Source organism: Sturnus vulgaris, unplaced genomic scaffold (assembly GCF_052056855.1).
Source record: "Sturnus vulgaris isolate bStuVul1 unplaced genomic scaffold, bStuVul1.hap1 Scaffold_195, whole genome shotgun sequence".
In the NCBI taxonomy this organism is placed as follows: Eukaryota; Metazoa; Chordata; class Aves; order Passeriformes; family Sturnidae; genus Sturnus; species Sturnus vulgaris.
This window is the reverse complement of record NW_028276170.1, coordinates 5,195,381-5,213,792: the sequence shown is the minus strand read 5'-3', so window position 1 is coordinate 5,213,792 and position 18,412 is coordinate 5,195,381. Positions and strand designations below refer to the sequence as shown.

The 18,412-nt window shown below is 48.5% G+C and overlaps 1 protein-coding gene across 1 annotated transcript in view; it reads left to right on the top strand.

Annotated features, from left to right (window-relative positions):
• Positions 1-18,412, top strand: part of LOC148218027 (uncharacterized) — a 775,474-nt gene that overhangs the window by 721,046 nt on the left and 36,016 nt on the right. Inside the window, 1 exon segment of the mRNA XM_088158035.1 lies at positions 12,698-13,017. Within this exon segment, the coding sequence (XP_088014161.1) occupies positions 12,698-13,017 (320 nt within the window).

The window sequence follows — 18,412 nt, the reverse complement described above, 5'->3', positions numbered from 1 at the left end:
TGATTCAATATTGCATGGTGGAATGGACCAAAGAAATGATCCGTAAAAATAACCTATACTGGCCCATGTTCGGATCATTTGAGGGTTGGATTTGTCAGGCATTAAACACATATGTGGCTCATAAAGAACCATTTAACAGAGAGGAATGTGAGTATGCTGCCCTGTGGGCAAAACAGTCCAAGCCATCCTTGATATATACTTTAAAAGAAAAAGAGGATGAGGATAAAAAAAAAGGTTACCTGGGAACCCCTTGATAATCTCCCACCTCCGTATAATACAGAAAATACAGGAGACCCCCCCCACGCACCCACTTCTCCTCCTGGTACTCCCATAGCTCTAAGAACTCGCTCCAGCCAAAGGAATACCAGGAGAGATGGTATCACCAGAGAGGAGGGAGATAACGACACCAAGGCTCGCCTTTACCCCCTGAGGGAAGTGCCATTAGCAGGACAACAGGCTGGATTAATTGGATTTGTAAATGTTCCCTTGAACACAGGGGAAGTGAGAAACTTTAAAAAAGAAATGGGAAAACTATTAGAAGATCCTATAGGGGTATCAGAGAGACTAGATCAATTCCTCGGACCAAGTATGTATACTTGGATGGAATTACAATCTATATTAAGTATCCTATTCACCACGGAGGAACGGGAAATGATCAGACAGGCTGGAATGAGGGTATGGGACCGGGAGCATCAGATTGGACCTAGGGGAGACCAGAAATGGCCATTAAATAATCCTAACTGGGATAATCAGAATGATGTCCATCGCCAGAATATGATGGACTTAAGATGGATACTCGTTAAAGGTATCCGAGAATCAGTTCCTAAAGGACAAAATATTAATAAAGCCTTTAGTGAACAACAAAAAAAGGACGAATCCCCGACTGAGTGGTTGGAGTGGCTGAGGAAAAATCTCCAAATGTACTCCGGGATAGACCCTGACACACAAGTGGGTCAGGCACTCCTCAAAACCCAATTTATTGCTCGATCATGGGGAAATATTAGAAAGAAATTAGAAAAGTTAGACAATTGGCAAGATCGGGGGTTACAGGAATTGCTAAGAGAAACAGAAAGCAAAAGCAAAATCTTTATAGCTGCAGTTCGTGAAACACAGAAAGAAACCCAGCAGAAAGGGGGAGGGAAACCACGAAAACCCCCACCGAAACAAGGAAATGAAGCAGGAAATAATTCAGCAAGGCGAACCTGCTTTTACTGTAACAAGAAAGGTCATATAAAAAAAATTGTAAAGAATGGATACAGGATGAAAAAAAAAAAAATTCCAGGAACACGAATAGGGGTGTCAGGGGCTGTATGTATTAGGGACCATACCATCCAAAGAGCCCTTGATAAAATTAAGGATTGGTCCCCAGGGAGAGGACGTGGAATTTCAGTAGATACAGAAACCGAAAAATCCATAATTAAACACCTACCAAAAGGGTGTAAACCTAGTAGAGAAACGGCACTCGTGGTTGGAGCAAAAGGTGAACCATTTCTGGTCCCTATTATTAAAAATGTGCAAATTGAGACCCGGAACAAAATTGAATTAAAAGATCTGTTGTTACTGCCAGAGGCAGAAAAGAATTTATTGGGGAGGGATTTAATAATAGCATTGGATTTGAAAATTGAAAATTGAAGTATCCCAAGGGCAACTTAAAATTTTTGCTTTAACCCAAAAGGATGACGAGCAAATATGTCCTGAGGTGTGGTACACCCCTGGGGAAATAGGGAAGTTAAAAATGAAACCTATCAAAGTGAAAATCACTGATCCCGATTTACCTATCCGAGTTCGTCAATATCCAATATCACTGGAAGGGAGACGGGGCCTTAAGCCTCTCATAGAAAACCTTTTGCAACAGGGGGCTTTGGAACCATGTATGTCCCCACATAATACTCCTATTCTGCATGTCAGAAAGACAGACGGGAATTACAGATTGGTACAGGATTTGAGGGCTATAAATCAGCGAACTGTTACCAAATTTCCTGTAGTAGCAAACCCTTACACTCTCTTAAAAGAGTTGTCCCCTGACTACACTTGGTATAGTGTAATAGATCTAAAAGATGCCTTCTGGGCATGCCCGTTAGAGGAAAGTAGCAGAGATTGCTTTGCCTTTGAATGGGAAGATCCTGATAAGGGCAGGAAACAACAACTGCGTTGGACAGTATTGCCTCAGGGCTTTACAGAATCTCCCAATCTCTTTGGACAAGCCCTAGAAGAATTAATGCAATATTTTGAGTCACCAGAAGGGCTTTGATTGTAGCCCGTTCATCAAAAAAAAAAAAAAAAAAAAAAAAAGGTATCCATATTGTACTGAGTTGTGGCAGTGTCATTTCTATGGTGGGTATCCCCCATTCCCATTATGTGTCCAGTGTAGAAGAAATGAATGTAAGGAAACTATTAAGGTACTTAATACCCTATCAGCACAAGGAGAAATTAAAATTGATGATCATAACTGGTGGGAGTTATTTGAGAATGGAACAAGAGGAAAAAAGAAAGCCAGAGCAGAGGTATTGGCAAAAGAGTGTCAGAAGGGTTGTGTATACCGAGCTGTTACTGCTGTACCTCGTACTGGAATGTTAAAGCTAAATTTGGGACAAAATTAAGAAACACTACCAAAAGAGAAAGACAAAGTGGGAGACCCCAGGACATATTCCCTGCTGCCGAGAAGATCAAACAAACCTCGGCTACTGGCAGCAACCCCGTAGGCCTTGAGGGAGGCAGAGGGATGAAAATGGTCATGGGAGTCATCCTATTGCTAATGATGATAAAAGGAAATAATGCTGATGCTTGTTCCAAGTGTCACCAGACAATTGGGTACGGGGATGCACGGTATCCACCCTTGCCTTCCACACACACATCAAGTCGGCCTGCTGTAATAAACACATTATGCACTATTATGGGAAGAAGTGGCCACCAATTCGGGAAAAGGAGGGTGGGCTCCATCGGCATACCAAAGTTGTCCAGTAGGAGAGACACACCTCTGCTTCACAAAAGAAGGTATGTGGGGATATTCAGATCAGGGAGGAGTGCAAGATCACTACAAGGAGGAATTGATTAAAAAAAAAAATAACTAAAATGTTCAAGGGAAAAAGGACAAACCGTGGGGGAAGTTTTAACTTCTATGAGAGAATAAAACAACAACTCAGCGAACGGGAATTACCCACCTCGGGAAAAAATTTATTTGTAGAATTAATGAAAGAAATTACTACTGAACTTAACTCATTGTTGGATCTGTAGAGGAATGCAGATGACTGAACAATGGCCATGGAGGGGGGGAGGGATTAGGGCCAGAGCAGTTGTTACAGTGAAATCAAACAGAAATATCGAGGGGGAGTGTGTGGGAAATTTAATAATTCTGAATACTGATTAGAAATTTATGATAAGAGTGAAGTAATTACTAAAATTGCAGAAGAAATAAAACGAATAGCCCATGTACTGTACAAACCTGAAACAATATGATTAATGATAATTGGTGGAATAACCTGTTGGGGGGAGCTTGGTGTAAGAAATTAAGGTTTATGCTAACATGTGCATTATTAGAACTACTGTTCATCCCTTGTCTTGTTCCACGCTTCATTCGACTAATCCAGTCGGTGATTCAAGGAATGCAAGTTGCTACAATACCAAGAGACCCTGAGAAGGCAACAAAATTAATGGCAGTAGATGTATTAAATCTAGTACAAGAAGTACTGACAAAATTTGAAACCAGAACACGAATCAATGGGATAAAAAAAGAGAAGTGGGGAAATTGTGACAATTGATAAAAGATTTGTGTTAATCACAAAAGCATTGGGGTTTGTATAAACCAGAATACTAAGCTCTGAAATGAAGCATGGACACTAGATAAAGGAAATTATATGATAAAATAATTCTGTTTAAAATCACCTTGTTATGTTATATTATGTTGTATTATCTTATATTATATAATATGTTATGTTATGTTTTTCAAATAAGTTGTATAGACTACCAGCTTGCAAAATCAGACTTCCCAAAAAGCCCTTCCTGCCTTTGTCTAATCAATACTGCCTATCTCAAGGACCAGACTCCCAGAACTTCTCTGGTGCTTATCTAGAAGGACCGGATGGCTATCTGTGACTGATTATCACCCAAAGGCTTTGTGAATTTGTGTACAACGAGAACCCACAGTATAAGAAGAGGCTGCAAACCGAGGTTGGGTGGAGCGTGGAGTGGGCGGTGACCCCTCACGTTCCCCAGCGCTGCTTGCTCTTTCTATATCAAATAAAGCAATCTAAATTTTGCTGAATATCGAGACTTTTGTCTCTCATTTATAACAGGGTTCACCTTTTCCTCCTCCATGTGTAACGTCGTCTAGAGCACAGAGGTCCCAGGAGCTGCTTCCTCCTGAGCCAGTGGCACTCCTGGCCCTGGGCAGCGCAGGGCCCTGTGCCCCGTATATACCCCTGCAGGGCGGGGCTGTGCCATGTCACCAGGACAACAGAATGGCCAACAGCACCCAGGAACCCGATAGAACGGCCCTGTGTCACAAAGGGCCCAGCCCAGCAGCCCTTCAGCAGCCCAAGTCCCTGGAAGTGGCATGGAGCAGGTGCCCAGCAGGTGCTGGCTTTGCAGGCTGGGCTGTGCGGGGCCAGAGGAATTGGCCGGATGGACGCAGGCAGGGAGTTGTGGTCAGCGGCTCCATGGGCGGCTGCAGGCCGGGGATGAGGGGTGTCCCTCAGGGAGGGCTCTGCCTCGGCCCCGGGGGGGCCCAATGCGAGGGCGAGGGGCTGGGGGGGCCATGGGGGCGTTCGATCAATGGGGAGGGCCCGGGGAGTGCTGAGAAGGGGGTGGTGAGTGGGGGGGAGGGAGGGGTCCCATGGATTTGGGGGGAGTCTTGATGAGTGTGGGGGGAGTCCCATGGATTTTGGGGTCCTGGTGACGGGGGGGGAGGGGTGAGTGGGGGGGGTCCCATGGATGGGGGAGGGGCGGTGAGTGAGGGGGGGTCCTGGCGCGCTGGGGTGGTCCCAAGTATCCGGGGGGTCCCAGCGCTTTGGGGCGGTTGGTGAACGGGGGGGGGCAGTGAATAGGGGGAGCCCCGGTAAATTGGGGGGGTCCCTGGTGATAACCGGAGGAGGAGGGGGGGGAAAGGAGCGAGCCCCAAGGGACTCCCCCCGGTGCTGGGGACTCCCCGGTGCCCCCCCAGCGCACGGCCCCCCCCCATTCCCGCTCCTGTTCCCGGAGGAAGTCAAAGGGGAGGGGCGGAATCCCCGGGATGGGCAGGGGGGGCACAAAGGGGGGTCCGGGCCCTGTGCACCGGAGGGTGGTCGGTACACGAGGGGGGGGTCCAGTCCCGGTGCCCGAGGGGGCGTCCCGGTGCCCGGTGATTCGTGAGGGGGTGTCCGGTGATTCCTGGGGAGGTCTCCGGTGGTCCTGGTGCATGACGGGGAGGTCCCGGTGACTCATGGAGGGGTCTCCGGTGATCTCGGTGCCCGAGGCTGGCGATGTTTGAGGGGGGGTCCGGCGGTCCCGGTGCACGATGAGGGGGTGTCACTGCTCGATGGTGGGGGGGAGTCCCTGTGCACGGTGACGGTGCTGATTGATGGGGGAGGTCCTCTGGTGGTGCCGGTGCCCGGTGATTGATGGAGGGGGTCTCCGGCGATTCCTCGGGAAAGGGGGGGCGGTCCGGTGATGCCGGTGCACGAGGAGGGGAGAGAGGAAACTCGAGGGTCCTGAGGGGGTCCCGGTGCACGAGGACGGTTAAATTCGGGGGTCCTGGTGCTCGGAGGGGGGGTCTGGTGTGTGACACAGAGAGAGACCCCGGTGACACTGGGGACCCTGGCACGGGGCTGGTGACACTCAGGGGCTCCGGGTGGCACAGAGACTCTCCCCAAATTCTCTGGCACGAGGTCCTGGTGACACGAGGAGCTGGTGGCACTCCAGGGGCTCCTGGTGGCACAAGGAGCTGGGGGCACTTGAGTGGCTCTTGGTGACACAGGGCTCTCGGTGTCACTCGCAGGCCTCTCAGTGACACTAGGATCCCCCAGATTCCTCTGGATGACACAAAGAGCCCCCCAAACTGGTCTGGGTGACACGAGGAGACGGTGGCACGAGTGGAGCCCTATGCACGAGGATCCGTCGCACGAGGACCCCCAAAATTCCTCGAGCGAACCCCCCCGAAATCCTCGCGCGGGACCCCCCACTCAGAGCGAGCCCAACGCCCCCTCCCCCGCTCCTCACCCCGGGGGTCTCCGGGTGATCCCGCCCCAGATCCTCCCCTTTTCCCCCAGGAGTGGGAAGGTCGGAGGGACTGAAGGGGGGTGCAGGTGCGGGTTTTTTTCGGGGGGGTCCCGGCGGCCCCCGGGGCGGGGTCAGTGCTCAGCAGCGGGGCCGCGCCGCTCGCACCCGTTGGCCGAGATCGGGGGGGGGGGGGGGGGCGGGGGCGGCTCGGGGACCACCCCGGGCCCCCAAATCACACCCGGGTCTGCTGCTTTAGTCCTGTGCTACCAGCGCTGATTTTTCTCCTAATTCAGTCTTTTGGTGTATTTTTTTTTTGCTAAGGTTTAATAAACCTTTATAATTTTACAAAGTGAGCGTCGTTTCTCCCACCCTGCACTGCCGAGGTAGGAGGTGCAGTTGGAAGAGGGAGGCGTGTGGAAAACTGGTTTGAAGGGTCTTAATTTACTTCTCATGCTCTGAGTTTTTGGAGTTTTCTGCCAGAAATCTCTCCCCTCTCCAAATCATCCACAGGGCTTTGGAGCAGTTTTCCCTTTTTGTGCGGGAAATCAAAGCCATGCACTGATGCTCCTAATTAGGGGGTAGGACAAATGAGGTTCCAGGGCTTCCCGCTGAGCCGGAGCCAGGGAACACGCAGGGCTGGGAAAGGCGTGCCGGGAGCTGCGGAGAACTTTGTTTGTGTTTCCAGGCCAATGGCGGCTCGGGCCCGGGCCCGTTCCAGGGCTGTTCCTCATCTCCGCCTTTGCCCTCCCACAGCCCGGGGGGCCCTGAGAGCGCGGGCCGAGGCTGGGCCGTGTGCAGAGCCCGGCCCTCGCTGCCATTGGCTGATTGTGCCAATGTCACTCCTGGTTGTCGCGCGCTGATTGGGCAGAGCAGCAAAGGCGCCATTGTGGCAGCGTCAGTGCGGGCCCGGCAGCGGCGGCAGCGGCCGGAGCCCAGAGAGGCGGCGGCGGAGCTCGGAGGCGGCCCCAGCGCAGGTGGGAGCCGCGCTCGGTTGTGCGGGGGCTCGGGGCTCGCTGCGGGCCTCGGGGGCGGCAGGGGGCTCTGGCGGGTTGGTTGTGCCGGTGCCGGCCCGTGTTGGCGCTGGGCTGAGGGCGCTGCGGGAGCGGCTGCCCGCGGTCTCCTTCCCGCTGGGGCCTCGGCAGGAGCCGGTGCCGGAGCAGCGCTGGCTCGTCCCGGTTGCTGTGGGTGGCACAGAGGTGTCTGCCCTGTGCCCGGGGCTGTGCGGGAAAATTCCCGTGGCCAGAGGTTTGTGTGCCCGCAGGAGACAGAGGAGTCCTGTAAAAGTGACTTTATTGATGAACAAAGAGAGAGGCCATGCGGCATTTGCCATGCGGTCTCTAAAACGCAGCCTCCTTTTTATCCTCATTTTCCCGTCTGCATCTCCGTCCCCACTGGCTGAGGTACTTGGAAGGTTCAGACTTCCCGATCCGCCTAGTGCATGTCCTTCTTAATATGCACCCCCACTACGATATTAATCTTACTGCTTTCAATTCCTCCTTTTCCCATTTTCTCAAGAACAGCGCTTACAAACTTTTATTTTCCATTGACTCAATCTCTTTTCCTGCATCATCTTTGGCGCAAGGAGTCGTGCATGGTAAAAACCTGATGGATGCTGCAGCACGTCAGAGGAGGAGCAGCATTCGTTTAAGCCATGGTCTGCCAAGGAACCACGGAAAAGTGTCCCATTCCCATCCTTTCCCTGTTTGGACTGGTAGATGAGCTAATTTCTTATTTCCTTTGTTATCTGTTTCACCACTTTTTGGTTATCATCTATTTGCAAACAGCAATTTGAATGATTTAATTTTCCACAAACTCCGCCTCCTTCTTTTAAGAGATAATCTGATCCCATGCCATGGTGAAATATCTTGTTCCTAATGTCAGTGGATTGGTCGGCGGGAACGTCAGGAGGTGGAGTTGTCTGGTTTGTTTTTATTTCAAGGACAGTTTTTAAGCTAATTATGCCACTCAAATTATGGATGGATTCTCTATATCTTGATATGAATTCGTTAGGGTTTCCAAGGGCTACTCCATGGTGTTGTAGGATTTGTTCTGGTGTCTCTTCATCTTTTTCCCTTTTTTGGTTGCTCCCTCCAGCCGGGGAACAATCCATTGACCACTTTTTTCTAATTAAATCATCAAATACTTGGATTCAAAACTGATTTCTCTGGGCAAGCAAACACTGCTCTGATACACCCTTTATAACCTGGACAGTGACAGCACAGGTTGGAGTGAGGAGAGGGATGATTCCCCCCCACTTTTTTTAGTAAAGCTTTCCCAACATTCTCCGTTTGCTGTTTCCCTTTGCAGCTTAACCAATTTCTGTTGCAGTCAGATATCCTCACTATGGGCTCTGCCTTTAGTTGTGCAAATTCCATCTGTGCAAGCAGGCAGAGCTTGGGGTGATGGGCAGAGAGAATCAGCCCAATTCCTCCCCCAGGCATGAAGATCATCCTGGTTCATTGTGCACACATTGCCCTAGCAGTGTTAATTTGCATTTCTAAAGCTCCTGTCCTGGCTATGCCTGGAACCGATGCTTCTGTTACAGAGCAGCCCTTAGGTGATGCACAGGTGCACCCCCACAATCTGCTTTTGTTTTTCTCTTTTTTTTTAACGATTTTGTATTAGCTGTTTATGCCTTAAAGCCTCATCATTAATACTCTTCTAGTTTTTCAAAATGCAACCTAAAGGTGAGCATCGAAAAACCCATTCCGAAATTCTGCCATCATTAAGAGCCGCCCACAGATATGTACAAAATATTCCAATGCAATCAAGTTTTTTCTAGTTCTTCTCCTAGGAGTAAAAATTGATTCTCACACCTCTAGTCCAAACCTAACTGACAATATAAAAGTAGGATTGTTCTGCAGAATTTTTCTCATGGTGTAATCTTGTCACTGAAACTGCAGGAAAACAAAATCTCTCCCAACAATATCTTTAGTGTTAGAGAGTCAAGGCATTACTTGATTGTGGTCAGGGTGAGCAGCAGAAATCATTTCATCCACACATAGCCCGGATGTGCAGAGAAAATCGTTCAGTGAGATGTGAATTTTGTTAGATTTTTCCTAAAATTTTACAGTCTATACCCATAGAAATAAATTGGTTTAATGTTGATTGCTTCCAAATTGTGTAGCTCTTAGTATTTTGTTTCTTAGCAGACACGGATTTCTGCTCTTGTGATGTTAATTAGTTCTCACTCCTGGATTTCCTTCTGTTTTCCAGACCAGGTGTCTCCATCTATGCCGGGGCAGTGTCTGGGGTGGGTGTTCCTTGATGTTTGCTGATGTTTCCTTGATGTTTTATTGCTGTTTATGTTTGTGGATATCTTTTGGGCTATTCCCAGTCTGTTGAGATGTTAAACTCATCTCTGTTGAGTGGTGCCACATCCCTTAAAAAAACCTTTTAAAATTTCTTTCCTGAGAGAAAGGCAAACCGAGCCTGACTAGTAAAATGAAATGTAAAAAATTTTAAATTTGGTATATTTTCCAGCAATGGAATCGCAGGCAGCCCAGTGTGTGAGTGTAATTGAGAGGCAGAGTCCTGGGTGGATGCTGTGAACAGCAAAGTGCCAAGGCAGGCTCTGTGCCAGCCCAGCTTCCTGTGGCAGAGATTTCACAAGAGACAGGATTCTGGCCACAGACTGCTTGAAATATACATCCCTTATCTCCAGCCCGCACTAGGTGGAGAATTCCCAGGGTAAGGAATTGCAAAGATCAATTCCAAGGGAGAGAATTGAATATCTGCCCTGGCTCTGGCCAAAGGTTATAATGGCCGGATGCTTGGCCTTCAGCCAAGGGCACACACTGACTCAGAAAACACTTCCTAAATGCAGCAACATGTTGCATATTCATAGACCTTCATGCATTATTCTGAATCATTCCCCTCCAACCTGTAAATCACTGTTTTTTCCTTCCCTGGGGTTTTGGTGTTCCATAATCCAGGAATGTGAAGAACTTCCTGATTATCTTTTTTCCCATTCTCTGAGTTAGTTACATGAAGAAAAGCTTATTGCATCAAAATGTTGTAGTCCAAAAAAATATATTTATCACTATTATTTATAAGTTCTGTAAATAGCAAAGCTAAACTAAACTCTTCATGCAGCAAAGTTTTCCAACGTAGACCATTCATTTTAATATTTTCAAAAAGTCAGTAATATAATATGTACTAATAATACACCTAGGATATAAATTTATTTTCTCAGTCGGGAAGAGCAATAGGTGGGGCACTAATCATTTTATTTTTCATTTTCTCAAATTTTCTTCCTTTTCTTCTGTCCATACCACAACATTGAGGCTATTGGGGTTTAGAAAGTGATAAAATGTTATGGGTAGAAGAAAAAATCCTCAATCCAGGTCCTGAAATTTCTTATTAAAGCTCAGAATTCTTGCACTTACTTTTCAGTCCTGGATCACTTCTGAGATTCTCCAGACCCTCTCTAGGTCATTACACTGCAAACCTTCAGTCAAAATATGTCCCAAATATTTAGCATCTCTCCATTTGCTCCTTTTTTTTCAAATACTCAAAGATGCTTTTTAGCCTGAATATTCAGCCATTTCACCAAGACTTCTTCTGCCACTTCTTGTCCTCCTGACTGCAGCAAGTCATCCACATCCTGCATTAACCCAGTCCCTGGGAGTGGGGTAAATTCTTGTGATATTTTCTGCAAGGTTTGCCCCAATAAGGCTGGTACTTCCGTGCATCCCTGCAGAAGGACCGTTCATGTCTTTTCGATTTTCCCTGGAAAAACACAGCCCCTTTGGCCCTGGGGTTCATCCCTCAAGGGCTGTAGAAACTCTGCCATGGCCTTTGCCTTCCCCTTGGCCTTTTCCTCATCCCTTCTTGCATTCCCCTGCTGTGTCTTTGTGACCAAGTGCTCCAGGGGCTTCTTCTGCCCCTCCTGCAGCCCCCTCAGTGCCTGGTGCGCATCCTCTGACAGCTGCTGAGCTTTCTGCTAAATCATTCCTTTCTGCAGTGACCCAAGGAAAATGCTTAAAAGCTGATCTCGATCCTTGCACGTCCAATCCCCATTTCCCAGCTGTTCCTTTGTCCTGCTGCTCCTTGTGCTGTGGCTGCCGTGGCCAGCCCGTATCCCAGAGCCGGTGCCTGTCCTGCCGCAGTGTCCAAACGCGGCCCCCCCGGCGGGCAGGGCCGGCAGCTCCACGGGGCCGGGCAGCGGCCGGGGCGTCCCGCAGCCTCCTGGGGGCCGGGGGCCACTGCCGGGCCTGCAATTGCCGGGGGGTGCTGGGCTCAGGCAGCGCCCGGCGCTGTGTGGAGCAGGCAGAGCAGTGAAGGGCAGCATGGACCAGTTGTTCTGGCAGGTCTGACGAGGTCTGGTTTGATACAGCACTCACAGAACTCTGCTCCACCTGGGACACTTCCACTTGCAGTAGATGACTGTTTCTCTTCACAATATCCAGCAAGGCAGGTCAAAGACACTTTTACCATTTTCATCTGCAAAAGGGAGAGGAAATCAGCAGCAAACATGAAGTAACCAGTCAGATATCCCGGGAAGAAACAAAAGAACAAAGAGTATAGGAAAAACCAGGTAGAGCAGTGATCCTTATCTGTGTGGGAGATATCCTCTGCTAATGGGCCATTGAGTCCCACTGCATGACTGATAAAATTCCATCATCCCATTGGGAGATGCTCCAGCCAGGGGGAGGAGCCAAGCCTTTCCTACCTAGATAAAATCTGAGCTTTGGAACACCAAGGCAGCCCTTACCCACTGGTTTCCAGAGGACAAGAGCTACCAGACCTTTCTACAGCATCACTACTACAACAAGACCACTTCATCTGGACTGCTACCACCACCCTAACTAGCGGGGTGTCAGGTTGTATTCTGATTCTGTCAGTTGTTTTCTTTTGTACTATTGCATGTATTTTATTTCTCTTCTCTTTTTTTCCTATCAATTTGTATTTCTGACTTGGAGTCTCTCACTAGTTTTGCTTTCAAAGCAGCACGATTTTGGAGGGGATTTTGGCTGAATCTTGATATTTGAGGAGGTTTTGGTCCGTGTCTTAAAGTCTGGAAGATTTTGGGTGGGAATCTTGGTGTTTGGGAGGTTATTACAGACACAAGATGCTCAATGACTTCCAGAGATGAACTTGGGCAAGGAGGAACACCCAGTTTATGGAGCTCTCTTCTTGTTATTTCCCCCTAAACCAGGAATTTTCATTCCTCAGCGATGGAGGAGGCAGAAAAGCCCCGGAGATCTCTCACGAGGAGGGGCTGCAAACCCAGCCCAGGGAGCTGCGAGGAGGAAAGACCCTCCCTGAGCCGGGAAGGCGGCCGGAGATCCAGGCAGAGCTCAGAGCTGGTCGAGAAACCTTCTGGAGGGGAGAAGCCCCACAAGTGCTTGGAATGTGGGAAGAATTTCAGGTGGAGCTCTGATCTGATGCGGCACCAGAGGATGCACACTGGGGAGAAGCCCTACAACTGTGGGAAATGTGGGAAGGGCTTCACAAGGATCTCTCACCTGATGTGGCACCAGGTGATCCACACTGGGGAAAGGCCCTACACCTGCTTGGAATGTGGGATGAGCTTTGGGTGGAGCTCTGCCCTGAGAAAACACCAGCGCATCCACACCGGGGAGAGGCCCTACGAGTGTCCCAAGTGTGGGAAGAAGTTTCAGACCAGCTCCAATCTCCTCATGCATGAGCGGATTCACACAGAGGAGAGGCCCTTCCGCTGCCCCGACTGCGGGAAGGGATTCAAGCACAACTCCACCCTCATCAGGCACCGGCGCATCCACACTGGGGAGAGGCCCTACGAGTGTCCTGAGTGTGGGAAGAGCTTCTCACACAGCTCAGCCTTGACCCGACACCAACGGAGTCACCACTGAGGGAAGCCCTGTGAGTGCCCCGAGCGTGGGAAGAGCTTCGTGCTCTGCTCCAGCTCCATCTCCCATGGGACGATGGGTGTTGGATGATCCCCAGTTGGGCAGAGCCCTGGTGATCCGTGGTCCTGGTTATCCCCATTGGGTGGGGGAGGTGTTTGAAGATATTTCTTTCACTTCTCCTTGTGCTGCTGTGATTTGGTTGTAATAAATTCCGTCGCTGTGCCCAGGCTGGGTCTGTTGTTCCCATGCAGGTGCTTGGGGTGGGATCTCTCCCGTTACTTCTCTCAACTACCGGTATCTCCTCAGCCAATTAGAGAAGGCACCAAAATAATTGAGCCAATCAGAGCGCACGGCGCTGATGATTCCTCAGGCAGTCCCAGAGCGCCCAGAGCTCCTCACCTGGACTCCACCCGCGCCCCGCCCCCAGCGCCCCCCGCCAGGAGAATTTGGGGAGGCGAGGTGTCAGACCCTGGCCATGGGGCGTGTGGGGCAGCTGGGGCCCTACTGGTGCCACTGGGAGCCCCCCGGGCTGGGGGCGCAGAGCTCTCGGGTGAGCGGGAGGGCCGGGAAGGTGTCCCAATCGGCGGTTAATCGAGGCGGGAGTCGTGATGATTCGTTTTGATCTCAGAGTTACAAAAGACAACAACAGAAGGACAAATCAGTTTGCTCAAAAAATATTACACTGTATTGAGGGCCAACAACTCAGTTTTGTGATAGAAGGAGAATTAAAGAGAGAGAGACAGAAAGGGGTGAATCATGGTTTTAAAAAGTTAAGATTTTTGCTAAGGGTAAAAGTAGTTTCCATGACCAAGATGTAAGTTAGGTAGGTAAATGCTAAGTTAATAATTACTAGATGCTTAGGCTAGAGCTAATTGGTATAATTATCTGCTATTATGAATTTATGTATAGAAGAACATAAAATAATAAACTGTTAATCACAAAGCACAAGGCCTTGGATTGTTCCAGGGGGTCACAGTGACCTGATGAAGACTCTCCTGACTTCATCCTTTGAGACCACTGACCCAATTCAAGAGAAGAACTGCGCACGCGTGAAGGACGAATGGGCTCATTTTAATATGGGATGGGGATGGGAGGTGCTGGGGTTATGCACATGTATTGTATGTAAGATCTTGGGCAATAAATAGAGGGCAAAGAACCTTGTTCGGGGCGGTCACGCCTTTGGGAGGTGACTCCCGTGCCGGTGAATAAACACACCACTTTGTAACTTTAATTAGTTACAGGGTCTCTGTCCGTGATTATTCCGGTTTTTAAGGATTCAGGCCCCAGCTCAGGGGGTATCACAGCCCCCCCGTTCCCCGCTGTGGCGCTTTCCCACCCTCCTTTCGGGTGGCTGCAGCCCCCGCTGCTCAGCGCCGCCGGCTCAGGCTCCCGTTCTCCCCGCGGGGCCCGGAGCTTCCCCCCCGCCGTCTGCTGCCCGACTTGGGAGCTGCCTCTGCACTGCAGCCACAGGCGGCTGTGCGCTCATTTCGTCCCGAATCATTTTCCGGTGATGATTATCCACTTCTTCACTGATTTGAGGCTTATCAGCTGTTGCAGACGCTGGGATGATGGTACAATGTTGTAGTGTTTGGTAATCCTGTAATTTCACATGTGTTATTAATTATATCTGTTATCAGAAATGTTTTGTATTGTTGTATCTGAATTATTCCCGATTGCTGTAAGTTTTTGGTTTTACTATATATATTGTTTTGTTTTGATGTTCCCTTCATGTTCATGGCAAGAGTCATGTATGCTCTTTTTAAAACAAAGAAGGGGGAGTTAGCTCCTAAATATTTACATATTTATAAATTTTTTTTTGCAATATTTATACCAAAAAAAGTAAAATATTTTAATGAAAGGCTCTTCAATTGAAGGTACAATGACAAAGTCTAATTAATTCAGTAACCTAAAGAGAAGGTATGCATGTGTTTTTATCATCAAGTTGAAAGTAGTCACCTGTTCATTCAGCCAAACATCAATTGCCTCCAAGAAAATGAAGCCCAGGGAGAAGAAAAAGAACCTAATCACCATGCAGCCTTCGTGGCCAGAACAAAACCAGAAGTAGGAGTGCCAAGACATGGCTGTGTCTGGAAATTTACAGGCAAATTGCCAACAAAAGCCTTGTGTCATCATCATGTTACAGTGTTCCTACTAACCTTCTTCAGTTATTCCCTGTTCCAGGATCCAAGAGCACATTCAGTGATGTCAAAGATCAACATTTCCAGCTAATGGACTATTTGGACTTTAAAACAATGGTCATTTATTCCCATTCGCCTAGGAGACATTGGACATTACTCTTGTTTTCTCATGCTGTGATACCCTGGGTCAATGACATGATAGAATTTGCTAAGTTTTGTTGATTGTAATCGGTCTTTTATGTATCTTATCCCATATCTAACAGATAACCAGTGATAACCTTAATGAGATAACACCCTCACAAGAGAGAGCTATTTTAACATCAGAACATATGAGCCTTCTTTGAATTAATAAAAAAGGGTGAGATGTTGCAGTCAGGTACACAAACTATAAAAGAAAGGCCTCATAAAATCAGGTCTTGCTCTCTGCTAAATTAATAGCTAGCCTGTCATTTCTTCTATGTGCAGCTAAGTTACTTGATTGTTCCCAGGTGAAAAGAATCTTCAGCATGGCAACAATTAATACAACAAGCTATTCTGGTAAGAGAACCATTTGCACCTGCAAGAAATAAGAAATCTGTCCTGCTGGGGACAAGGACGTTCATTCCCTTCCAGGAGCCCAATGCCCGGCTGGGGCTCCAGGGCAGGGGGTCCTTGAGCAGCTGCCCCAGAACCTCCGCCAGGGTCTCCCAGCGCAGCCGGAGCCGCTCGGCCTGGGGTCCCCAAAGGCCTCAGCGAGCCCCAAGTCCCTGCCAGGAACCCTCAACTCCCTCCAAGCCAGCATCCCCCACAGCCCCTGCAAGTTCCCCCCATGGCACCGGCCGTGGCCGTGTCCCCACATGTCACTGGCCATGTCCCACCATGTCCTCACCCATGGCTGTGTCCCCACCATGTTTCCATCCCTGTCACTGTCCCCCACATCTCCATCCATGCCTGTGTCCCCCCATGTCCCCACGAATGGCCACGTCCCTCTCCATGTCCATGTGTCCCCATGTCACTCTCCATGCCTGTGTCCCACCATATCATTGTCCCCCCATGTCTCAGTTCAGTGTCTTTATTTTTATCCCAGTTTTGGATGTTTTAAAGGGATGAAGAGAAATGAAAAGCAAATCAAGGCCAAAATAAAAGAATTTCTGTGTCTGTGCGAGCTGAGGATCCACGTGCTTGGGAGGGAGGGAAGAACATTTTTGGAGGAGTTTCCACCCCACTGTCTCCAAAATTTTGGTCTTTGCCCCAGTCCATCACCATTTGGCTGCAGAAGACACCCCTGGGCAATAGGAAATGAAAATCCTGGAATCACTGAGGTTTGATGTAGTGGTTTTGGTTTATTAATTTGAAACTTTTTTGTTGTGAGAGAGGATTAAGAAGGAGACAAAAAACAGGTTTAACTTTAAATGGTAGGAAGAGAAATTTTATTGCTAGAAACTATAAGAAATATAAACTTAGAATAAAACTTGAGACAACTTTTTTTTCTTCCACACACTTTTTTTTACTACTGAAAACATACAAAACCAACTCAGGTATACTTTACCATCTTTAAAACAGTTTTTTTACTGATTTACTTCAAAGAGGAGACTTTTTTTCAGTCTATGGAGATTTCTTCACAACAAACAGTTTTCTTGTGGTTTGGATGTTACAGTGATTAAGAGAATGGAAATCTGATTACTATCTAAAAACCCTTTTTTCAGATTAACAGTTTTTCTCATAACTTTTATTAAGGACTATATTAACTTATTGGCACACTTTAAGGATGATAAGTGTTTAAACAAAAGCTTAGTTTATTTTTGAGAACAGAGGTATTTTCTTTTTTTTCTGTGGAACACCAGGGAGATTTTGATTATTTAAACATAGGAGATTACAGCAATTTTAACGTGAGCTTACTTTAATATTACTGCCTTTGTTTATATTGACAGTTAGAACAGTCATATTCACTTTGTAATATTTTTATGTGTTATAGAGGAAACAAGAGTTTTATTCTCCATATTTTAAAAAAAGATAAATTTTAGTTCACAAGTTTTCTCCTTTCTTTATTTGGTGTTTGACTTTTCTTTTTGTTTGATTTTGATGTTTGTATATTGTTTCTGCGTCTATTACTATTTTGGGTTTTTTAATTTATTTTATTTTTTATTTAGGCACGAGAATAAAGTATCTGTAAAGTTTTATTCTCGGCATTCAAAGAGTTAATACCTTGCCCGGGCAGCAGAGGGTTTTGTGACTTTTTCCAGGTGGGGCAGTCGGAGTTATTTAGGATAAAGAGTCTTTCAAGGCCACGCTGGGGGCTGGGTGAGGACTGTAGGGTTTAGTCAGAGGAGCCGTGATGAGTTTCTGGTTTCATGGCTGTTCTCCGGCGCCCGCTGCACTCAATTCCAGCCACGGGCCGGGGGTTCTTCCTCCACCCTGCCCAGCAGGGCACCACCAGAAGATAGGATTGAACACAGAAGATTTTCTGGGGTTGAATGGCAACAAATCCACTCTCCCCAAGGAATTGCCAATGTCGGTTTGCATCCTGATGGACGTTCCTGTCCCTGCATTCATCCAGGTGCACACAGGGAGACAGGAAGATGTGGAGCCCCCCCAGCCAGGTGTCTTCCCAACACGGATCACCAGGGCTCTGCCCAACGGGGGTCACTGGGGATCATCCAACACCGATCCTCCCATGGGGGATGGAGCTGGAGCAGAGCACGAAGCTCTTCCCACACTCGGGGCACTCACAGGGCTTCCCTTAGTGGTGCCTACGTTGGTGTTTGGTCAAGTGAGAGCTCTGTGAGAAGCTCTTCCCACACTCAGGACACTCGTAGGGCCTCTCCCCAGTGTGGCTGCACTGGTGTTTTTTCAGGTCAGAGCTCCATCCAAACTTCTTCCCACATTCCAAGCAGGAGTAGGGCCGTTCCCCACTGTGGACCACCTGGTGCCGGAGCAGGTCAGAGATCTCACTGAAGCCCTTCCCACATTTCCCACAGTCGTAGGGCTTTTCCCCAGTGTGGATCCTCTGGTGTTGGATCAGCTTGGAGCTCCGGCTGAAACCCTTCCCACATTCCCCACACTTGTAGGGCCGTTCCCCAGTGTGGATCCTTTGGTGTTCGATCAGCCTGCACCTGTAGCTGAAACCCTTCCCACATTCCAAGCACTTCTGGGGCTTCTCCCCTCCAGGAGGCTTCTCCACCAGCTCTGAGCTCTGCCTGGATCTCCGGCCGCCTTCCCGGCTCAGGGAGGGTCTTTCCTCCTCGCAGCTCCCTGGGCTGGGTTTGCAGC